Source organism: Bos grunniens, chromosome 3 (genome assembly GCF_055505025.1).
Source record: "Bos grunniens cultivar Pamir isolate PY7600 chromosome 3, Bosgru_T2T1.0, whole genome shotgun sequence".
Taxonomy (NCBI): Eukaryota; Metazoa; Chordata; class Mammalia; order Artiodactyla; family Bovidae; genus Bos; species Bos grunniens.
This window is the reverse complement of record NC_141167.1, coordinates 13,456,179-13,481,144: the sequence shown is the minus strand read 5'-3', so window position 1 is coordinate 13,481,144 and position 24,966 is coordinate 13,456,179. Positions and strand designations below refer to the sequence as shown.

Below are 24,966 nucleotides of genomic sequence, written 5' to 3'. Positions count from 1 at the left end.
AGGGAGAGAAGTGGGGACCGTGGGTTTTTGGAGTTAATTGGCTAGGATCTGTCACCTTCTTCACCACTGTGCAACCAGGCAAATCTCGTAAGGCTCAGGAAAGTTGGATGAGTCACCTAGAATCCGCAAGAAAGTCAGGAAACCTTCTTGTGTGTCCATTCAGAGGACTGTGCACTGAGAAGTGACCTACATATGGTGGCTAAGAATGTGGGCCGTGGCATCTGTCCAGACTTCCATCCTGGCCTCACCAACTGCTACCCATGGGACCTTGGGCAAGCTAGTTTCCTCACGTGTCAAAAGATGATGGTGACAGGACCTGCCCGGTAGGACTGTTGTGAGACCTAGAGGAGAGATGATACACATCAATGCTTAGAATGAGAGCCCGGCACAGTGTAAGTGCTCATTAAATGTTAGATATAAAATCAATTTCATATGTACAATGTATATTATCTTGTTATTGCTGGGGCTGAAGCAGTGCAGAAAAATAATGCCTAGTGCTCCTTCTCCCCCTTTCCCGGAATTATTTTTCTTCATTCTCAAAACCATCCTGGGAAGAAAAGTTCAACCTTTCCACTCCCCAACCATAGAAGAGGAAACGCAGGCCCAAAGAGGTTGAGGCACTTGTCCAAAATGGCCCAGAAAATCAGTGGCAGGTGCAGTCTCCTAGTTTGTTCCCCCGCTTCTGATTCTTTGTGGCAACCCCATGGCCCTGGTGATGTGCTCTGAGCCCCTTCTTTAGTAGCACTGTGCTGGGTTCCGGGGAGAGAGCACCCAGAGGGTCAGGGAAGGCCCCATAGACACTGGTACCACTAAGCTAGGTCATGAAGAATGAGTTGGGAGTTGTCTCTGGGGCTTCTAACTCAGGGCCTGATCCCTAAGAGGTAAAACGACTCAGCCCCAGTGCCCTCAGACTCCACTAGTTCTGCCTTCCTGAAACTTCAAGCCTCTTCCTGCCATGCTCAGAACACTTCCGCATACCTGATCCCAACACAGAAGGGTCAAGGCTGCTAGACTCTGGGAAGCCACCTTTCAGGATACTTACACGACTACAGATTCCTTTAGGTCCCAACTCCTGCTTCTACTGCAGCCCTACCCAGAGATTGACCCACGCATCCCAGCCTCAAAGGCAGGGGCCAGGTAGCTGGCTCCAGACTTCACTCCACTGTTTATCTTTAGGATGACCCAAACTGGGTCATTTGTCATCTCTGGACCTCAGTACATAAAATGAATCATTCCCTTGCCTACCCACCCATCCATCCTGCATCCATCCATTCATCCACCTGCCAGCCACCCATGCACCCAGGCAACCATCCATTCATCTACCTATACTCCACTCATCCATGCAACCCTTGATCACCTCTTCAGCCACCCACCTATCCACTTACCCAACCACTCCCCATCCATCCTCTCATCCAATCATCCAGTTTAACAGGCCCCATGTTGAGAAGTTGGAGAAGGAAATGGCAACCCACTCCAGTGTTCTTGCCTGGAGAATCCCATGGACGGAGAAGCCTGGTAGGCTGCAGTCGATGGGGTCGCACAGAGTCGGACACGACTGAAGCGACTTAGCAGCAGCATGTTGAGAAGTAGGAACATGGAGGTAAATAAGACCAGTCCCCCTGTTCTTAAAATGCTCCTAGCTAGCCTCTTCCCTTCCCCTACCTCTCAGTCATATAGAGTAGGCATGTGAGAGCCCAAGTGAGATCACCGACTGGGAGGAAACAATGAAGTCTATTGTTACATCCATGGATCTTGTGTGTCAGAGCACTGGCAACCTCCTTGCCCTACTCATTTCTTCAGGGCCTTACAGAAGATGGAGTCGGCATGGCCTCTGCATGGCCCTAGGACTCCCCTTAGCTCCAAATTCTCATTCCAGGGACGCCAGGTACTGACCTGAACTAGAGGAATTTCAAAGCAAGTGAGGGAGAGGAAGGAGCTTGTGAATATAACTTCTGCCAAGGCTGAAGATCACCACTGGGTCTGTTTTTCTACCAGAAACAGCAGCAGCATCTCAGCACCAAAAAGGTCTGGGGAATGTTCTAGACCCAGGCCTGTCCCCACCAAGCTGTGTGATCTTGAGTAAGTCCCCTGCCGTTCTCTGGATCTCAGTGCAGTTGGGGTGGGGGTGGGGGTGTGTCCTGGGTCCTCCCCACTTTGAGGTGACCCCTCTCCATCCTCTCTTCCCTTCCGGCCTGGGTGGGCCTGCCATTCTGACAATGGAGCCTGTCTGAGCAGCCCACACACGAGGAGGAGTATGAAATGACGTGGTTGGTGTCCACAGCCCTGAGTCCTCTGGCTATTCAACCCCGCCCTCTCCTGACACAAACAACCCTCAGTCACCTCCCCCTCCCACCCCCCAGAATCCGGGCACAGCTGGGGCTTGCTATGCCCTGGTCACCCCATGAATCACCCCTCTATGGTCCCCGGGGGAGTGGTCCAGGGAGCATCCTACGCCCCAAGCGGGGTGAGGGCCAGAACTAAGGCCCTCAAGCAGGCAGTGTCCACAGGAACAATGGGGGCCTGTGGCTGGCAGCCGGAATGTGGCCATTGTCCTGCCCTGGCCCCCAACCCCAAGGCCTCAGGTCCCCAGGCCGGGCAGGCTGGCGTGGGTCGGTGCGTCAAGCGCTCGTGTGCCAGGGCCAGGACACACAGCCTGCCGCTTCCCCTCTCTGGGCAGGCGGACGGGTGGGCCACCAGGCCAGAGCCCACCTCCGCACCCCAGCTCACAAAGGGTCACGTGCGCAGGGTGAGGAGAAGCAAGACCGGACCCAGGGAAGCCAAGCCAGCCTCGGACCCACTCATCCCTGGGGTACTTGGAGCAGACTCAGAGAAGGTGCCTCACGGCTCCAAGACCCAAGCTATACATCACAGTGGGGAGGGGGACCACATTAGAATAATGCAGGATTAGAGTGGGGTTGCTATAGCGACGTATTAGGGCAATACATCCAGGGAGCCCGGCCCCTTGGTGATGTATGACTCTGCTCAGCCGAGGGGAGCAGCGGGAGGGGGCCTGTCCCGCCCCTCCGAGGGGTGAGCGGATGCCAAACGTGCTCTGCATTGGAGGAGAACACCTGCCTCGGACTCCAAAAAAAGGCTCCTGAGAATCATGTCAAGACCAAGACAGACACCCTGCACCCCAGCCTCCAACAACCCCCACTGGGGTCTGCGCTGAGCTCGGCTCCCAGTCCAGATCCCAGCTCCAGCCTCTGCCTCAGTCCCGGCCTCCAACCCTGCCCTCCAGGCCCTCTCCTTTCTGCTTCAGTGCTGAGAACCATTCCCATACTGTGTCCCCAGCATCCGGTGGGGTCAGCAGAACTATATGGGAGTGGGATGGAGGAGGCAAAGAAGAAAACAGAGTGGGGAGAGGTAAGAAACACCCCTCAATCAAATCACTCAAAGCTGTTCATTTGAGAGGTTGAGGTTGAGGGTGCCCATGCTGGTCCCTTCTCACCCACGGGCCTCCCCATGCCAGTATCCGGGTACCCCACCCCCACCTCATCCCAGATCTTGGAATTTAACTTCCCTCTACATACCCCTCAGGGCCACCAAGGGGCTGTTGCTGTAGACTAGCCCTAGAGTCAGACTTGGATGAGGCTCCCAACGAAGGAGAACATGTTAAAACATCTTCATGTAATGTTTGTAATAAATTGCATGACAAAGTCAGACCATGGACTCCCTTTCCAAGTTCTGCAGCATGTCATTTGTACTGGCTTCCCCCGTCTCAGAGGCCTCCTGTTCTCAACCCCCTGGGGACTTCGAGTTTCTCTTCAGATAACCTGCTTGGCTGTATCTGCCTTAGTGAGGAAGAAGAGGCAGGATGGATAACCCCCTTCAAGAATCATAGGTGTGAGAGACAGATAAATTAGGAGGCTGGAATTAGCATATGAAAGACTGTCTATATAACATAGATAATCTACAAGGACCTACTGTGTAGCACAAGGAACTATACTCAATACTCTATAATAACCTACGAGGAAAAAGAATATGAAGAAGGACAGATGTAACAATATGTGTAACTAAATCACTTTGCTGTCCACCTGAAACTAACACAGCATTGTAAATCTACTATATTCCGATATAAAAATTTTTTTTTTCATTTTTGTAACATTTATTTATTTGGCTGCATGAAGTCTTGGTTGTGGCGCACAGGCTTCTCTCCAGCTGCGGTGTGCAGGCTTAATTGCCTCACAGCATGTGGGATCCCAATTCCCTGACCAGGGATAGAACCAGCAACCCCCCACACACACACTGAAAGGTGGAGTCTCAACCCCTGGACCACCAGGGAAGTCCCTTAAAATTTTTTTATAAAAAAGAAAATGCTTAGGACCTTTCCCTAGCTTCTCAAAAAAAAAAAAAAAAAAATTCGTTAAGTGTGCGTATATCCCTATCTACCTCTCTATATATCTTGACTTTCCATCTGTGTAAACATGTCTGTGTGTAACTCATTGTGTGGGTGTGTGTGTGTGTGCACATGCACACGCCTTGCCTCCTGACTGGTAATTTTTGGTTAATTCAATTGATTACAATAATTACACAATCCCCCAAAAGTCTTCATTTTTCCTTGTGAAAGTAACACTCTGGCCCAGTGCCAGAGGGTGGGGGAGTGTGGCTCCAGCCCCAGCTGGAAAGTGCTGACCTAGACTTCCCCTACTCTCACTAGAGGAGGGCATAGGTCACAGGACAAGGCAGGGTAGAGGCCTTGCCCTCTACATGCATGCACATGCACCCCCTGTGCCCAGGAACACATGTGGGTAAATATACACACACACATACACTTTGGCCCTACCCTGGTGGTGTCCCCACGATGGAAGAAACTTCCTGCCTATGAAGGGCATTTCTTCCCTCACTGTCCTTCATTCTCTGGGAGCCTCCTCCCTCACAATCACATGGACATACATGTTTACACACAATTTATGCACACACAGAGCAGAGGGAAGGGGAGAGGCCAAAAGAAGGTAGGTGAAGAGATCACGTGTGCCCAGAAGGCAGCTCCCCGGCGGGGGAGCAGAGGGCCCAGGGCACACTGAGTGGGAGGGCAGCTTCATGGCTTCCTCTCTTCCCCAGCCAGCGACCAAAGGTCAGCCCAGGCGGCTAAGCCACGTGCGGCCCAACCACCCCCGTCGGGTCATGTGAGCCCAGGACCAAAGCCTCATCAACACACCATTGTCCTCCAGAGCCCAGCCTCATGCTGGAGGGAGCAAGTCCCCTCCAGCCCAAGCCCATTCAGGGCCCTGTGGTCCAGGAATCTGTGGTCCTCTCCTGAGGGGACACTCTCAGCCCCCACCTTGAGGACAAGCTGCCTGATGCTCAGACTAATCTTAACCTCTTCAGGACCTCCCATCCACTTCTGAGACATGAGAAGAAATGAGCTTTCCACTTGCACTGAGAGTGCCTGGGGTGGGAGTGGTGAGCGGGCGGAGGAGGAAAGGACCTCTTTCTCTTGTGCCCTCTGAGGGGTACATACACCACCCCAGCCACCCCCATCCCCTCCTATACCCTACATATTCTGGAGAGGAGAAAGAGTGAAGTGGAGAAGGGCCCAAGAGTTGCCCTGAAGGTCATCTTGCACGTCAGCACAGGGATGGGCCCCATAGCCCCTTGTGCCCTGGCTCCCAGCCTGGACCACAACACAGGCTCCATTGACTCCTGGGCACCCTCTTTCCCAAGATGCACACAAAACTGTGGGCTCGTGGTTCCGGCCCACGGGTCCCAGAGTCCCACAAGGCTCCACAGGGCCTGGCCCCACAGGACCCACCCAGGAAAAGAGACCAGAGCTGGCTCGCTGGACGGCGTGGGTGGATGCATCTCCTAAGAAGCTGGCGGAAGAGAGGAAGAAGGAAGGGAGGGACATTTCGCAGGATCTTCCTGATCTGGGCTAAAGGCCCTCGTGGCCCACCCCTGAGCCCCACCCTACCCCGCCAGGAGTGGAGTCAAAGATCTCAAGTACCCAACTAGGATAGATTCTCCACCAGGGCCTCCTCTACCCACCCCTCTTCCCTCCTGACTCCTTGCAAAAACGGGAACTGCTGCCCCTGCCGCCAAGACTAAGCCTGGGACAAAGCCACCCTGGCCCATGCTCTATCTCCTGCAAGGGAAGTCAGGTGGAAAAGGATGGTTATATCTGGGGGAGGGGGACGGGAGGAAAGCCAGGCTCCAGCAAGGGGAGGGCTGCCCCAGCAGGATGACAAGGAGATGATTAAACCCACAGAGAAGATTGATAAGAGAGCTAAACAGCTGCAGCTCTGCAAGGTGGGCTGGGGACAGATCTCATCTTGTCCTGGCGTCTCTCAGAGCACTCTGGCGGGGGTGGGGGGGGTGGTGGCTGGGCAGTCTGGCTGAGCTTATGGCATACCCAAGCTCCCCAGTACTGGGGGTGAGGGAGGCTCACACCTCCTTTCCCCACCCCCCAGGCCTCTGATGGTGACTTTCCGAACCCAGTGCCCACTCCCACCAGCCCAGAGTTGCCTCCCCTCTCGACACCCCTCTGTACCTAGGCAGCGCACCCCTTCTCACCGGTGCCCCCTTCACCCACAGCATCTCGGCCACAGCTCTCACTCTCGTTATTATTAGATGTGATTTACAGCGGAAATGCTGAGTCAGACAAACCAAGACTCCCCAGCAGAGGCAGTGAGAGAGGAGAGTCCAGGGGAGGTGGCCCTCTCGGGCACAGGGTTCTCAGAAGAAAGTCAGGTGACAGGGATCCGGGATGAGCTGGAGAGTCATCACTCCTGTTTCTCCTGTCTGTTCCAAGCCCAGGATCCTCACCTGGGTCTCTTGAAGTTTCAGACCCCTTTTTCTGATTCCCCACCCAGCTTTTCAGCCTCTGATCTTCCTTGACAAGTTGGAAGAGAACAGCCCAGGGATCCAGAAGACTTGACATCGAGGTCGTTCTGCTGGGCCATTTCTTCACACCACGGCTCATGATCCAGAGATGGAGAGAAGCGGGAAAAGTGCATTGCTGGGGTCTCCGCCCCCCAGTCTGCAGCAGAAAGCATGGGCACTGTGTGCTCCTGTGGGCATCCGAAGGCACCGGGACACGTGTGGTGCACGGCTCTGCTCCCACCTTGCACCGAAGAGCTCAGCGGGCAGGTCCATCTCCGCTCCCTAGGTCTCTGACTCCCTAGCAGGGAGGAACTGGGCATTGTTGCCAAAAATAAACGTTCGCTCTCCCGCTCCCTGGCTCCCGGCTCCCGCTCATTAGGATGCGTGGCGTTTGGCTGCGGTCCCACACCTTGCAGCTCATTATAAATATGCAGTCGCTGCTGGCGCTACCCCAATCATCTCTGCAATCAGAGCTTTTAATTAGGTTAATTAAATTGTATCAAATCTCGCAGGGACGCAGTTCACTGATGCTGATGAGGCAGCCAAAACAGACCCCAGCTCCTGCGCTAATGAAGGCCGCTGCCTGCCTGCGCAGCGAGGGAGCCCGAGCGCATAATAAACGGGTGCGTCCTCTGGGAGGAGCTGCTGCTGCCCAGACCCTGGGCTCTGGGGACCTGGCAGGGGGTCTGCCCCAGCCCACCAGGCTCCAGCTGCAGCAGAGACTCCTGCTGCGGAGGACCATCGCCTTCACTTGAGAACTAACACTCGAGAACTAACCTGAGCAGCTTCAGGAGGCCAGGCAGGTGGGCTGGGTCAGGGCCACGCTGAGAACTTGCCACCCCTACATGGCAAACTTAGGTGTGCCCCTAAGATCCACTGGCTCCATTTGGGATTCCCTCTTTCCCTCTCCTCCAGAATGGCCCAACAAGGCCAGGGCCCCAGCCCCTACACACACACACACACACACACACACACACGCACACACACAGCTGCCACTGCCCCTCTGGATTGTCTTACTAGGGAGGCCAGACTGAGACTACAAAGCTCGTCCAGTCACTGCTGGCCTAGTCTCCATCTGCCGTGGAGGCCATCTGCCCCAGTCGGGGGCGGGTGGGTGTGGTTTATAACGCTACCGGCCAGTAGCAGGGCAGGGTGGTGCCCCGTAATCTCCACGTGCCAGATGGACCCTAAATCTCCCCACATACCACTCCACCTCAAGAGCTCTCTCTGAGGGAGGGACACTTGCCCTCCAACCCCTTGGGATCAAATTAGCTCGAAATGCAAGAGGTCCACCCTTTCCCCAGCCCCTGCCCATGCCAGTCCCCTGGCAATCCACAGCTGGCCACAGACTCCAGAACTAGAGGGCCCCGCAAAGGTCCTCCCCTGTCTTTATGCAGGAAAGCAGGTGCTGCCACCTTTAAAGGGACTGTCCCCAACGCTCTACACAGCCTGGCTCCAACCCCCTCCTCTTAACCCCTCTGTCACTGGCCTCAGTGTCACTGAGCAGCTGAGAAGAGAAGATGGGGAAATTTTCAGTGCTCTCGGGACATGTTTCTGCTGTAGAAGCTGGTTTTTTGGTTTGGAAAGGTTTTTTGTTTTTTTTCCATCCAGTAATGTGAACACATGAAACCTGAAACCACCCCCCCATTTGTCACCTCAGAAAGAAGCCTTTGGGGGAACTGGGAGAGAGATGTAAATGAGTCAGGCTGATTCAGGGCAGCGGGGGCTGCCCAGCTGCCTCCGGGGCACCACAATTCATTAACACTTATGATCTGGGCTTGGCCATCAGGTGACAGACGACAGGAGGAAAGGAAAGGGCTTCCTTTCCACCCTTTACCCCAAAGAGCAGCCCCCCGATAAACTCCTCTTGGTGAGAAACAGTAGGTCCCTGGCTCTGCTTTGAACCAGCCTCTACCATTACCCTCAGCACCACCACCCCGCCCAGTCAGCTCGCCTCGCACAAGAGAGGAAAGGGCCATGGCCATTACCAGGGCCATCAAGGGATGCAGACAAAACTGGGCAGGGAGAACGAGGTAGCCCCTTCAGTTAGGAGAGATACAGATTAGACTGCACTTTCCCAAAAGTACTGACGATGCATCTGGAAATAAGGAACAGGGAGATTCCTCATAGGGAGTCTGAGGAAGCAGGAGAGGTTTTTTTCCATCTGACCAGAGAAGTCAGGGAAGAACAAGCAGAAGCATGAACCGGGCAGCCTCTCGAACCTCCTAAGTCTACGCACTGGGCTTGGGGAAGGAAACTGCCTCTTGGAGTTCCGAGGCTGCTCTCTGCCTCTTCCCCGCAGTTCTGCTGAGACAGACCCAGGGAGATGGGCGGCGGGAGCCCTGCCAGCAGGGAGGCCCCGTGACCTGGCTGGCAAGAGAGCGCACCCCCTGACCCCAGGAGACAGCTGCACAAGAAACCTGCCAGCTCAGCCCCAAGACGGTCTTTCAGGTCCGCCTTTGACTCCACTCACCTGGGCCTCTGAGCCAGGACTCCCACCCAGGCTTCCCCCGCCCTTCTCTGACACCCTGTGCATGAGGCTCTGTGAACTGGCGCTGGGAGAGCTCAAGGAGGAAGGGAGGCCAGCCCCAGACACCCACTCACCTCTCTGTCTCAAGTCCCAGCAGGCCCGGCCTCGCTGGCCTCCACAGGTCGGCAGAGCGAGTCTGCATCTGCTCGCAAACAGAACTGCACATGGGCAGAACCCACCATGTCTCAGTGGAACCACCCATCATCGGACAACCTGGGACACCAGCACAGGCTTCCTCCATGACCCTCACCAGAATGTGAGGGGAGGGCTCTTTCCAGTCCCTTGGGGGCCACACCAATCTCAAGCTGGGTGGGGAGGTGGGGATAGGAAGGGGACTGGGGTGGAGAACATCTTTTTTCACAGGAGCTCACTTACGTGGCATTAAATCCAATAACCAAATGCCTACTAAGCACCTATGGAGTATTGGGTGCTTTCAACGCCAGCACCCTGAGAGCTAACCTCAGCAAAGGGGCAGGAGCTCCACCTACTGGGCCCTTCCCCACTCTGTTGCCAGGAATTGGTCCAGTATAAGGGTTTTCTTCTACTGTTGCCTGGAAAATCCCATGGATGGAGGAGCCTAGTAGGCTGCAGTCCATGGGGTTGCACAGAGTCGGACAGGACTGAAGCGACTTAGCAGCAGCAAGGTTTTCTTCAAATAAAACCAGAATAGCCAGGGCTTGATATTCTCCTGCTTCAATCAGAAGGGCAATCAGATGCTTCAATCAGATGTGGCAATGGACTAAGACGGAGCTGGGTTAGCCGGTTCTCTGTGCTAGAGAGGCCTGGGGCTTCCATGTCACCCGTGCAGCTGCTGCTTTGGAAACTTGGGTTTGTACAAGAGATCTGATTCACATGTGTTCTGCCAAGAGAAATGCTCTCCACCTCTGGAGGCTGTCACATTCTTCTTGGCACAGCTAGAATAGATGCCACCAAGAGCCCAAGCACCCTCTGGACCTGGATGGGATGGATCCTAAAGAAACAATAATCTCTCTTTTCCAAGCAAGGAGCCAGGAGTCTGAGGTTCCAACAGGCACGAAAACGTCAAAGCCCTTGGCCTGTTTTCGGGACTCATGAAGCTGGAGCCTCTTGGGTTCATCAGAGGGGCAGCCAATCTTCCCCCTTAGAATCCTCGGGCCTCGAAGACGGCCTTCAGTTTAAGAGCAGCTCCGGACCCCTAGGCTTCCCAGGTGGCACTAGCTAGCGGTAAGGAACCCACCTGCCAAAGGAGGAGACGTAAGGGACACAAGTGTAATCCTTGGGTCGGGAAGATCCCCTGGAGAAGGACATGGCAACCCACTCCAGTATTCTTGCCTGGGAAACCCATGGACAGAGGAGCCTGGTGGGCTACAGTCCATGGGGTCACAGAGTCGGACAAACTGAGCAGCTTTCAGGATCCCTAGCTTTATCCCTTAACGGAGCTAGTGCTCTGATGACTTCTACCCTGGAACTTACTCAGAGAGGATGGATCTTCCTGCTCCATTTGACCTGTGCACCTATGTATATGAGGACTTGTGGGTGCTAACCTGTGTCCAGGGGCTTCCCTGGTAGCTCAGTTGGTAAAGACTCTGCCTGCAATGCAGGAGACCCCAGTTCAATTCCTGGGTCAGGAAGATTCCCTGGAGAAGGGATAGGCTACCTACTCCAGTATTCCTAGGCTTCCCTGGTGGCTCAGACAGTAAAGAATCCGCTTGCAATGTGGGAGACCTGGGTTCGATCCCTGGGTTGGGAAGATCCCCTGGAGTAGGGTATGGCATTCCACTCCAGTATTCTTGTCTGGAGGATTCCCATGGACAGAGGAGCCTGGCAGGCTACATACATGGAGTCAGACATGACTGAATGACTAAGCACAACAGCCTGCATCCATGAAACCCTAGTGTTGTTTGGGAACCAGAGGGTATGCAGATATGCACACACCCGTGTTTCAGCCTGAGTGGTTGGTACCATGTGCATCTATTAACCTGAGTCTACAGTGTGGGCAGCTTTGTGTGGCAATGTGCTCCACCAAAAGCATTTAGGTGTACTCCCCACCTTCCTCCCACCTTCCCCCCAAGCAGGGACAAGGGAGTCAGAGCAGCAGGATCAAGCTGTGCTGTCCCAGGAACAGACTGCTGCTGGATTGGCCTGCTCCTCTATCCAACACCCATGTGATGAGTCCTTTCCTGGCTCAGGTCTCACCTCTCTAGATGCCTTTATCATAAGACTGTCGACATTCACTTAGCTCAGCACCTTTCCAGACTGGGAAGCGCTTCCTTCCTGAAGGCAAAAGCTGCTGGCTTCTAATCCCTTGGCCCTTCTTCCTGTTTTCCAGGGCCCCCAGACCTATATCCCACCGAGTACATCCTGACGAAACAGGCTTTCATTTTAAGCTTTGTACAGAACATAACAGTCATGGAAATTAAGTTTTAACTTTTTTTTAATCTTTAAAATCCACACAGAACAGTTCCCCCTCTAGGGAATGAGGTGTAAGCAAGCCTCCCAGAATCCTGCTCCTCCCACATTTGCTCTAAGCATGCTCAGCCCTGTCCTGACTGGTCTCAGCCTACCATCCCTACATGGGCAGGGAAGGGAAGGGTGAGACTCTGGGAAGTCTGTGTCTGCTGCACACACCCTGGGGCTGGGGTCTCTATTTCCAGGGTGAGGGCCTGTACCAAGCCATTTATAGCCTTGCCATCAAGAACTGGCCAGGAGGGCGGGAACACAGAGCCTGGTCTGAGTTTCATCAATAAAGAAGTGCCCCTGTGAGTTCCTGATTCCAAGGGTTTCTACCTTCAGCTATAAAGTGTGAAAGAAAAAAAAAAAAAAAATCATTCCTGGCTAACTTATTCAGCCACCTGAATATCCAATAAATGAAGAATGAATGAGGGTAAAATCAGTTTATCCACTAGATAAAACATTATGCAAATATTAAAAATATTTAGTTTTTACTGTGAGCATATATTAAAAATTTAATGATGTAACCAAATGGAAAAGAGCTAACGATTTAATAGTAAATGAAAAAAATCAGCCATAGAAGAATTTAATTACAACTCCAAAACACAAACACCAACAACAGTGTCAACTCCCACAGATGGCGGAAACCAACCAGGGTGCTCTTGGTAGTGCTCGCCCCAGCTCCCCTGACGTCCTAGCCTGTAAGTATACGCAAAAGTTACCTGCTGTTCTTGAGTAAGTGTTGGGGTTAGGAATGAACTCATCTGTTTGCCAAACTTGCTATATAAAAGATTATACTCCTTATAAAATGAAAAAAATGAAATTATAGAAAAGTAAGACTGGGGTCAGGCAGTTCCACGCGGTTCAGTGGCTGGACTTTGGCACTTTCATTGCCCCGGGCCTGGGTTGGATCCCTGGTAGGGGAGCTGGGATCTCAGAGGCTGCACGGCTCAGCCCAAAAACAGACTGAATTCAACAACCCACAATTCAGATGGGGGAAGGGGCTTTAATGTTGTTTGTATCGAATGTCAAATCTACAAAAAAATTATGGTTACAAACAGGAAAACCAAGTCACTTCGACCAATGGAATTTGAAGTTACTGGGAGAAGAAAACGTAAACTCTGTTCCATGTGGAATGAGAAGGCTTATCTATAAACTTCAACGCTTCCGACGACTCTCAAATTTGTAAATAGCTGGGGAGTTCACCGTTTCTTTCTTCACTTTTACCTTCTGAGTTTTATCCTACAAAATAAAAAAGTTACCAGTAAAGGCTGTAACAAGAGAGGGCTGTGTAAAATAGAAAGTTTAATAACTAAAGCCCCTAATTCAGCCCATCTCAACATTCAAAAGAGACAAAGCCCTTCGTCCTAAGGCATCCCTGACTGGATGACTTAAGTCCTCCCCCAGGCTTCCGTAATGATGCTGGTTGGCTGTGCAGAAGTTCTTGTGAAAACTGAGAAGAAAGGTACTCAAATCATTAATTCTTTTTTGGTAGGGCTTCTCTTATGGAACCCCAGTTGAGAAAGGCAGACCAAAATGATCTGCAAAGCCAAAGAATTTGACATTTAGAGGAATGATAATAATATGAAAGGGGCATCTTATATTCCTTAGCTCTGCTATTTAACTACACAATGTTGTCTATTTTTAAATACCAGTGAACGACACGCACTGTTTTGTTAACCTGTTTAAATGTTACAGATAGCTGTTCATAAGCTATAAAGTTCACATGCCACCCAATCCTACCCTTGGCTGTTCCAAAGCACTGACTAATAAGCCCCTTATTACCTTCTTAATCAAGGAACATTTCAACACTGTCAGAGTAACAGACACTGGCTCAAACCACTGCCCCTGAGGAGCAGACATTTTCACTGGGGTTGATTTACACAAAGCTGAAATCCAGTTTCAGTTAAGACCTTTACAAGGAAAAAAATAAAATGAATGCCTAAGGCTCTCACTCCTCACCAGAAGGTCTTTGCGAGTCTGAATTTTCTGCGCAATAACGAACAATTTCCTCTCACGCTCAATCCGCTGTGTCAGGCAGTCATACTGCTTCTGCCTCTCTTTCGCTATCCGCTGCAGAGGAAGCACACCTTTTCAGTGAAACAATTAATACAATAAAAACGAGTAAGAAACTGTTTTTGAGTCCACTTAGGCCCAAATGCATAAATGGTTTCGTCAATTCCCTCCTTACTCCAGAATCAATGTAACAAGACACTCTGAAGTTGTCCATTTTAAGAGCACTGCATTCCAGAGGCCAATGGAACCTTGGTGACTTACCCAGGGACACACGGTTCACCTGGAGAGAGGCAGGACTGCGCCTTGAGACTCACAGATCCCAGGAATCTTTCCACTACTACTCAGAGCTGCTTCACCCTTTGTGTGAGCATCCCAGTCACCTAACGTGACACAGTATATAGAGAAGCAGAGAAGGGTCCCTGGGGCAGTGACCGCAGAACTCAAGAGAGCAGAAGGACTCTCTGTCAGTAAAAGCTGACCTGAAAATTCTCAGTGCTGATGACCCCTCAAAGTCCAGTGGTCCTGAACTCTTCCTTGGTGACACAGTGCATAGGAACTCACCTGCCAGTGCAGGGGACACAGGTTCGAACCCTCGTCCGGGAAGATCTCACGTGCCACAGAGCAACTAAGCCCATGTGTCACAACTGTTGAGCCGGCGAGCCCTAGAGCCCATGCTCCGGAACAAGAAAAACCACCACGATGAGCTGCACCGCAACGAGAGAGTAGCCCTGCTCGCCACAACCAGAGAAAACCCCTGTGCAGCAAAAAGACCCAGAGCAACCAAAAATAAAAAAAAAAGAAAGAAATGGCCCTTCAATACGAGGGAATTATGACCTCTGAGAAACTGATGAAAGCTTTGGATTCTTTCTTTTTCTGGAGAGTCTTTCTTCACATAAATGTACATATATGTTTGTATAAATTCATACAAACATACATACCTAGTCACATAAAATTTTAAGGTGGGAAGAAGGTGTTCACAGACTTCCTAAAGCCATTCATGGATTTCCCAAACCCTCCAAGTTACACACTAAAAATTCCCTTGTAAGCCACCACTAGCAGTCTCTTATTAATCAAAATAATTTTGCTTTCAATAAGAGATTTAAAACCACCACCACCACCAGACAAAAGGGCAAGATTCAAACTTTCCCAGCTTCTCCAAAGGTATGTTGGTGAACTGTCCTACACAGGACCAATCTCTTTAGGGACCACTGCATACTTGAGACGCGTCAGTAACACAGCTAATTGAAAACACAACTCCCTGACAAACAAGGTTAGCACTAGAACACTAGTCAGCCAGCTCTTCAGCTAGAAGTGTTATCTTCAAATATTACTGGGCCTCAGACGTAAACGATTCACCAATTCTAGCATAGTCTCACAGCAGTGGTTTCAGACAGCTTTTGTTTTCACTTCATTGCACAGACTGTCAAATTTATGGGATTACCCAATATAGTCAAACTAATTACGGGTATTTATATTACTAAAGCAAGTTTAGCTGCCTCTGAGCTAGAGAAGCTGCTGTGAAATTAAACATTGGAAGCAAAGCTGATGCGGTGTAAATGATTCAAATCAAAACAGAACAGCTGTCTGCTTGAAACACACTGACAGCAGTTTTTTAAATGAATCAGTCAGAAGTGAGAGTTCAACTCCAGAAGACTTGGAGGAAAAGCATGTCTTCTGCATGAACCCAGTTACAGCAATGGAAAACACCATAAGGACAAATCGATCCAAAATCTGGGCTACAAATGCAGAACATGAAAGACCTTGGGATATGCATAGGCACTGTTAAAGGTTTAATATCAAAGTATACCAAATCCCTTCATCTTCAGTGTCCCCCTCCCCCCTTCTCTGTATTTTAAAACTGTTACCATCTGTTACAGCATTGAAAGCATAAGCCCAGGGTCAGAAGTGGAGTCAAATGCAGACCTAGGGAATTCCCTGGTGGTGCAATGGTTAGGACCCTGTGCTTTGCTGGGGCCCAGATTCAATTTCTGGTCAGGGAACCAAGATCTCACAAACTTCACAGCATGGCCAAAAAAGAAAAAAAAGAGAAGAAAACAAAGGCAGACCTAAAGACCAGAACCTATGGTCCTGACCACTATGCCACACATCCTCTAATCTTAGAAACTAAGAAACCTTCCTCCACTTCCATTCCCATCACCAAATTCTCCTTCTGTTTCTCCAAAGAGAACTTCGTACTTTTTCCACAAATAATCTTATAGAATGCTGTGCGGGGGGGTTGGGGGGTGGAGAGGTGAGACAGTATGGGGGAGACAGCGGGGGGAAAAGGAGGAAAGGAACCTAGATTCCCATAAACTCAGACCTGAAGAAAAATGGAGAAACTTACCTTAAGTCGAGTCTGATTGTTAACTCCTTTCACTTTCTCCTTCTGCAAGGTCTCTATCGTGGGTCTGTTAAAGACTCTGTCAACTAGTTCTGGGGCTGTTCGCAGGTGAGTGGCAATATCAAACTGTTCAACTAAAAGTCAAGACAATCCTTAAGGTGCTGTCTCTAACACCAAACAACACAGACCAACATGCTAGACTGTCCCAGAAACCTTCAAACATTTCATACCTTCCTTTTTGGTGTCAAAAAAAAAAACATGTTTATTCTGTTGCTTCCCCTGGAAATCCAGCAGATGGAGCTCTGCTTTTAGTCTTTCAATTTTCTGCAACACAGAATATGGTCTCATTTTATGTTGGGTTCTTCTAGGATATCAGAAATGAATTTGCAAAAGTTTAGACCATTTCACATCATTATCACCAGCCAGCAAAGAATTTGCTTCATTCTTTCAAAAGAAAGGATCACTAAAATGTATCAAGCCAGGCATTGCACAAAACTCATTTAATCCTTACAATAATTCTATGAGATAGAAATAAGGAAACAGCCCCAGGAAGTTCATTTGTCCATAATCATGGGGTTAATAAAAGGCAGGGCCAGAATTTAAACCTAAATCTGTCTCATTCTCAAACTTGACCTCTTTCTACTCTACCATGCTAACTATACCTTTAAAACATTATCATAATTAAGTGTACTTTAAGATTAGAAATGCCAGAAGGAATCAACTTATAACTTGAGATCAATGGATTTCTATTTCTCTTCTTAACCAATAAATACATATCAGAATAAACATTTTTAGTTGTTTACCTTTGCTTCTGCAACCCTTTTCATTTCTATATATTTGATATCCTGAGTTCTCATTAGCTTCAGCTGTTCTGGAGTTACTTCTTCCTTCGTCTCCTTAATAACATGAACTCCATCCTAAAAATCCAAATTGAGAACATACAGTTCCTATTACAGTAAAATCATTAACAAGTTGTAGGCACAGTTCATGGCTGGACCAAAGGCTACATATAACAGCCACTCAATGCACCAGGCCTCTAAGACACATGTTCAACTCAGCACCTCCTGTCACCAACTCAGAACAGCTCCGGCAGTATTTGGATTGAACCTACACACTACAGATAGAGGTCTAAAGGAAGTGTTCTCTAAATATGGCCCAATGGCTGACATGTCTATTGCATTATGACCAGCAGTCTAGATGTTCAGGTTTGTATACTTTGAAAATGTAGATGATGCCAAGGAAGCAAAAGAGTGTGCCAATGGAATGGAGCTTGATGAACATAGGATCAGAGTTGATTACTCTATAGCAAAAAGACCACATAATCCTACACCAGGAATCTACAAGGGGAGATCTACCTACAGCAGCTCATGCCGTCAAGATTTTACAACAGAGGATATGATTGAGGCTATGATGTTCAGGACTGTCATAGTGGATCTTACAAAGGAAGTGAAGGAGGAGGATGGGGAACTGCTAAAGACAGGGATCAGACCTGCAGAAGACAGTCACCTTCTCCCTACTGTAGTTGTGGAGGATACAGATCACACTCTAGAGCTCAATCATGTTCACCTCACTGCTATTAAAGCAAGAAGTTGAAGACTTTCTAAAGCCCATCCTAGAGTTAGGATATTGTCTGTGGATAATATATTTTTTAAAGTGAACAGTGACTTTTACACCTTCTATGATGACTACTTTTGGTGGAATTAAAATCTTACTTTCATTCTGCATTCAGCACTTTGTTCAATGTTTTCAGAAAAGCATGTTCTGCATATATTTTTTTACAGTCTAAATTTTGATTGCCGAAAAGTTTCTACTGTACAAAATTTCATTTAAATGGTTTTTCTACTGAATCCAGGGTATTCTGAAGATCAAAGCCTGTGTGTAAAATCCTTCCAAACGCAAAAAGCAACAATAAAGTTCGGGTTTTACTTTTCTAACATAAAAAGAAAAGGAAGAACGGAAACGGTTCCAGGCATCAAACGACTGAGACTCGGGCAGAAACGCATGGTGCTTGTGAAAGGACAGCTTCACCTTGGATACTGACCAGGAGCACCTGACCAACTGGAGAAGGGCTAAATAAAAGCCCAAGATCCTGTCTCTCCATTTCCTCCCTCATCCCTATTTTCCTTTTTGAGCTGCAGCTCAAAATACCAACTGATCCATTAGGCACTCACCTGGAGTTTAACCCGGGTCATTTTATAGTAGAATTCATCTGGATTTTTTTCCAGAGCCTTTTTCCGGAGAGCTCTGAGGTATTCTTGCTTTTTCCGGTAGTCACTAAAAAGCAGGTTAAACAAGTTCACAGCAGAAAAGAAGAAAAAAAACACAACAAGCAAACTTTACAGGCATCTAGTGATATATACAAAATGAAACTCAAAAGAGCTGCAGTGGTAACTAGATTCGATCCACACTCCACTGTTGCAGACCTTGTTCACCTCTCTGTGGTTTCACTCCTATCCCAGTTTTACCTGAAACTAATAACAGTCATTTTTTCATGTAAGTTTTAGTGCCATTTACATCATTACAGGGAGAGACCCAACAAAGCACAAATTAGAACTATTCAGACAAGGCTTTGAGGCAAGTCTGAGCACCAAGTAACCAAATTAAACTACACGTTGTAGTACAGCACAGCAACTAAAATCGTGGACTCTGGAGCCAGACAGTCTGTGTTCAAACCTTGACTCCACCACTTCTGGCTGAGTAATCTTGGATACGTTAGTTAACCACTCTGCATACCAATTTAATTTGGGGAATGGGCGTGACAACAGTATCCCCTCAAGGTTGCTAGGTGGAATAACTAAGTATAAAAATGATAACTCTCATAGAACACTGTCTCAGTTATTATTATTATCTGCCTGAAAAACTCTAGGACCCAGAGCAACCCACTGAATTCATCACCATCTGCTCTGGGAGCATAAAAAAGGACCTCAGCTGACATGCATGGCTAACAAATAATTATAAAATACTTTGCAAATAAAGTGCTAAAGAAGAAGAAGAATGGGGATAATTGTTTTATAAGATGTTTTCAGAGTTCATTATCACCCACGCTCAGTCCCATGAATCCATCTTTCACATCTCTTCATTCCACACCACACATGGTGATGTAAGAGACTCAACAACTGGAATGTTAGATTTTATCTTGAACGTCAAGAAAAGAGAGAGAAAAAAAGATTCAGCTTTTGGCTCAAACACCAAGGCAGAAGCAAATCAAAGCCACCATGAGAAAACGATCTGGAACAACATAATAAAAAAAATTCACAATGCAATGACAGTTAAATAAATAACGCGCCACCTAAACAAAGAGAGAAGTTAGGGTCCCAGAAAAGTATCTGACGGGCCGCCAGAGCTTCTGGCCATTTTATCAATGGCAGGAAACTGTCCCTTGTTGGACTCAGGCAATTCAGCTGCAATACAGGGAGGTTGTAAGCTTTTTTGGCAGCACCTCTACTAGAAGGACTGCACTCACTCTGCACGAAGCTTGTAATCTTTCTTTTTCTCCAGCAGGCCCAGATGTTTTCGAAAGCCGGGCTAGAAAACAAAAGGAAAAAAAAAAAAGTGCTTAGTTTCCTCAGCAAACACATATCCGAATCAACATGACACCTGACAGGAAGGAGAGTCTCTGGAGCGCTCAGGAGATCCATGTCCTGGCGGCCAACGTGCTACCCCGCTCCCTCCCTCCCCCGACTGGGCTCTGCCCAGGGCTGAGAGGCCACAAGCACTGCCATAGTAGGCTTCCTGGCCTATTAAGGACAGAGAAAGGCAACAATGACTCGGCACTAAACGAGCAGTTGCCAGCTGTACTAAAATTACTACGGACTTAATCCAGGGGTTTATAAAATACTATGAAGGGAAAACATAGTAACAGGGAAGCAACTGTGGTTAAGAGAGCTAAATTTAGAGTCTGAAGAACTGGGTTCAAATCCAAGCCCTACCTCTTAACAATCTATGACCTTGCGCAAGTCACTTCACTTCTCCAAGTTGCTGTTTCGTAACTATAAAGTGCTTCAAAAGATTGAAGTCAAAGGAAAAGAGGGTGGCAGAGAATGAGATGGTTAGATAATATCACCGACTCAATGGACATGAACTGGAGCAAACTCTGGGAGATAGTAGAGGACAGGGAAGCCTGGCGTGCTGCAGTCCGTGGGGTCACCAAGAGTTGGACATGATTAAGCAATTGAACAACAGCAACCATCAAGTGAGAATAACAGGACCTCCTTCTCATGATCAGCCTGAGAATCAAAGGAGACTTTCGAGTGGTAGCCGCTGGGACACAGCAGCTGCCCAGCATATGTGTCCTGTCAGAATTCTAATTTTGGTACAAAGCATGAGAGAAAACCAAGAATGACAGAAAATACTTTCTCTAATAGAGAACTTGGATAGCATGGGAGGTACGAGGATTAAATCTTGGTATTATCTTTCTACAAGCTATCACTTGTTCAGTACTTAACCTATGGCAAGGTCAGTGCTACCAACTTTTGCCTACATCAACATAACAGGCCACGTTTGCTAAAAATTACTACTACATCTTAGGCAATTTTGAAAACATAAAATTAAAGGAAAGAAAAAATCATTATAAAGAATTTGCATGTACTTTTACTTTAGTTTGTAACATCTAGGAGCTTTGACATTCCCAGAAGGTTTAAAAAAAAAAAAGCCTATTCTCCTATAAGGATAAGTATATAACATGAGTAAATAAAATTTTTATCAATGTGGAAAAAAAAAATCACTACTACAAAGCAATCTGCTAGGCTCATTAAACACAATCTCATTTATCCCCAAACAATCATGGAAAGCAGATAAAGCAGGCACAACTGTTATCCCATTTTTCCAAAAAGGGAAGGCAGTTTAACGAACAGCTTGCCCAAGAACACAGACAGAACTAGTAAGTGGCAAAGCTAGAACTAGACCCATTCTATCTGGGGCCACAGTCTGCTCTTCCCCACTCTCCTACACTGCATCCTCTTCCACTCTGAATGATCTTCATCTTTGATGAAGTACGTAAACTCACTGTTTAAACTTCTATAATAACTTGGACGGGATTTTTAAGTCTATTTTCTCATCCTCACCCCTGAAGTGATGCAAGAAATAACTCAGTATTTAAAAGAATACCCAAGCCCTCTCCTGATCATTATTTTAATTACAGCAAAGGGAGGCTGACAGTAGAGAGAGAAAACCCAAGGGTCAAAAGAGCAACAAAGTGAGGCAGAAATCTTGAAATCTGTCATGTCCACTTGAATGTACACCTGCATTACAGAAGGAAGCCTGGCACTGAATCTGAAATAGTTCACATAATTACCCCTTCCATACCAACTATCTTCCAGTGCTCCCCTACTGCTGCAGTGAGGACCTACAGGAAAGAGTCCAAACTTTACCCAAATAGGGACTGCTCTCTTCAATGTGTTTACCACCCTTTCCAGTATGGCCTTCTCACCTCTCCCACAAAGACCCTCTACTCCCACTCACACATGGCCTCTGTCTTCTCTATGAATCTAAATCAACTACTCAAAATTGTGCCTTTGGTCACACTAGGCAGGCTCTTTAAGCATCAGATTCCTCATTTGTAAAATGAGGATAACATCCTCCTCACAGGGATGTTGTAGGATTACGAGATAATCCTTATACAGCACATTAGGCTGGACCTAGCATATGGTCAGTGCTCAAAGGGACAGCTATTATCGTTGCCTTCCAAGTCCAACAGATCTCATAGTGATGCTTTCTCTCATCATCTCTCCTTGTTTTTCCTTTTTTTAAGAATTTTTTTTCCCTTTTTTTTCTCCCCCTCTCATTGGGCATTTTTAACACATCTCTTACAAAGCTGCTTCTTTGTTCAACCTTTGGTGGCTTTTGGATTCAGAGATCTGATCCCTGACTTTGTCAACTGCCAGCTATAGGTGTATGTCTTTGGGCAAATTATTCAACCTACCTAAGCCTTAGCTTCTCCATCTGCAAATGTAACATAATAGTGGTGCCTACTTTCACACACTATTGAGAGCTAAATGAGATAATAGAGTAAAGCATTCTGCACTGTCTGGCTCTGGCACATAGTAAGCACTGCTAGCTGTTATTACTTTTAGATGTATCTATATATAGATGGGGAAACAGTGGAAACAGTGTCAGACTTTATTTTTCTGGGCTCCAAAATCACTGCAGATGGTGACTGCAGCCATGAAATTAAAAGACGCTTACTCCTTGGAAGGAAAGTTATGACCAACCTAGATAGCATATTCAAAAGCAGAGACATTACTTTGCCAACAAAGGTCCGTCTAGTCAAGGCTATGGTTTTTCCTGTGGTCATGTATGGATTTGAGAGTTGGACTGTGAAGAAGGCTGAGCACCGAAGAATTGATGCTTTTGAACTGTGGTGTTGGAGAAGACTCTTGAGAGTCCCTTGGAGTGCAAGGAGATCCAACCAGTCCATTCTGAAGGAGATCAGCCCTAGGATTTCTTTGGAAGGAATGATGCTAAAGCTGAAACTCCAATACTTTGGCCACCTCATGCAAAGAGTTGACTCATTGGAAAAGACTCTGATGCTGGGAGGGATTGGGGGCAGGAGGAGAAGGGGACGACAGAGGATGAGATGGCTGGATGGCATCACTGACTCGATGGACATGAGTCTGAGTGAACTCCAGGAGCTGGTGATGGACAGGGAGGCCTGGCGTGCTGCGATTCATGGGGTCGAAAAGAGTCGGACACGACTGAGCAACTGATCTGATCTGATATATAGGTCCAAACAAGGTGGCAAATTACACTACTCCAAACACACCACTGAGCACACAGCAAGTTCACAATAAATGTCTGATAAATGCCATTAAGCCAGAAGACTAAACTGTGGTTGGAGGCCTTAGTTCCATCCCATCCCATCAGTGACACAACTTTAGACACATCCTTCTCCCTTTCCCATCTGTAATACGAAGTTGGACCAGACATCCCTACGGGCCTTTCTGGATAGGATATTGTGTGATTCCTGAGAGTAGTGGAATAATGGATTCTGCCTACATTAAACGAATTCCCACTCAAGTTCCCCACACAGGGACACCCCGCACAAAAGTTCTACGACTGTTTACCTGAATTTGGTGTTTATGACCGGGCAAGCCAATTCTGTTCTGTGAACTTCATTTTCCCCATCTATATAATGGGCTTGGAAAACATGAACATTACGGGGGGAGACATAACAAAAAGCATATGCAGCAGATCTTCAGGGAACCTCAAAACCCAGGCATGATGATGATACTGCATTAGTAACACCGATCTCTTTGGGCTCAGCCCACAGACACAGTGGACAGAGCTGAGCATCTTTAAATACGGACTCCGGTTCCAGTCGGGACACTTAATGGCTGTGTGAACTTTGACCTCAACTTCCCGTAAGAAAATCAAACACTTTTCACACAATATCTTATTTAACCACCTCACCGAAACCTTGCAAGATAGCCCTATCTCCCAGGATTAAGGACAGCCGTTCTTTTCCTAGCGAGAACGAACATGCTCTCCTCCCCAACGGCGAGGCTCCGCCCCAGCCACGCCGGCGTCGCTAGCATATATTTACATATATTTACTTGTACCAGGCCCGCAAGGAGAAGGCCAAGATCCGCAGGTGGTGGGGTAGGGAGGGCTGGGGCGGGAATAGCACATGGGGCCACCGGCAAGCGCTCAGTGGGGCCTGTGGTACCCTACCTGGCTTCGCTCTCGGTGTTCCCGCTGCCGGGACTTAGCCGCCTTCCGAAATGCCGCCGCCATGTCTGCTCACTTCTGGAAAACCTCTGTACACAATGCCGGTTTCGTACCGCTTCAGCCGCCGGACCACGGACCCTACCGGAAATAAGCCAAGCCACCAGCGACTTAGAACCGCCCACTTCCTCCCCGCAGCCTATCCAGCGGCTGTCTTTCCGGAAATACGTCATCTAGTGAAGGCGTCCACCACAGGCTACTTCTGGGAAGTGTAGTTCTCTAGGTCTAGTCTCGTGACTCTACAACCTCCCGTTCTTATTCGCCAGAGCTTGTCCACGTGTACCGAAACCTCGCCTTCGCGCTCGGCTCCGCGTTGGCACCTGGGAACACGTGGCTGGCACAGCCCTCGGACCGAATTGGGCCTGGAGTGTGCGCATGCGCGGTCTCCTACAGCGCCGCTCCACTTGCTGTATTTAAGCGGTACGTTTAAAGCTAGGAGCCTTGTGAATTTCCCGGTGTATCTGGAAGACCGCTCTAAAGAGAGACAAGAGTCCTTAAAACCACCTGTTGCTCTGCCACTTGTCTACATAACGTTGGACAGGTTACTCTGATACTGACAAGGGTTCCTGGCCTTCCCCAATCAACAGAAACTGACTAGAGATATGGATGTGAAAGTTGGATCATAAAGAAGGCTGAGCGCTGAAGAATTGATGCTTTTAAACTGTAGTGTTGGAGAAGACTCTTGAGAGTCCCTTGGACTGCAAGGAGATCAAACCAGTCAATTCTAAAGGAAATCAATCCTTAATAGTCATTGGAAGGCTTGATGCCGGGGAGTTGGTGATGAACAGGGAAGCCTGGAGTGCTGCAATCCATGGGGCTGCAAAGTCAGACACTACAGAGCAACTGAGTTGAACTGATGCTGAAGCTGAAGCTCCAGTACTTTAGCCACCTAATGTGAAGAGCTGACTCATTAGAAAAGACCCTGATACTGGGAAAGATTGAAGGCGGGAGGAGAAGAGAATGACAGAAGTCGAGATGGTTGGATGGCATCACCAACTCAACATGAGTTTGAGCGAGCTCGGGGAGATGTTGAAGGACAGGGAAGCCTGGTGTGCTGCAGTGCATGGGGTCACAAAGAGTCAGAACGACTGAACAAGAGGCTAGA

General features: G+C 48.4%; 1 protein-coding gene and 1 pseudogene across 1 annotated transcript; one reads left to right on the top strand and one right to left on the bottom strand.

Moving 5' to 3' along the window:
* Nucleotides 1-12,768: 12,768 nt before the first annotated feature.
* Nucleotides 12,769-23,944, bottom strand: UTP11 (UTP11 small subunit processome component). The gene is made up of 8 exons (XM_086394258.1): nt 23,808-23,944; nt 19,603-19,664; nt 18,311-18,413; nt 16,943-17,056; nt 16,370-16,463; nt 16,143-16,273; nt 13,745-13,855; nt 12,769-13,024 (listed from the first exon to the last, which is right to left on the bottom strand). The coding sequence occupies exons 1-8, from the start codon at nt 23,868-23,870 to the stop codon at nt 12,941-12,943; spliced, it is 762 nt and encodes a 253-aa protein (XP_086250384.1). The 5' UTR covers nt 23,871-23,944; the 3' UTR covers nt 12,769-12,940.
* On the top strand, nt 17,163-17,719 carry LOC147375031 (transformer-2 protein homolog beta pseudogene; annotated as a pseudogene).
* Nucleotides 23,945-24,966: the final 1,022 nt, after the last annotated feature.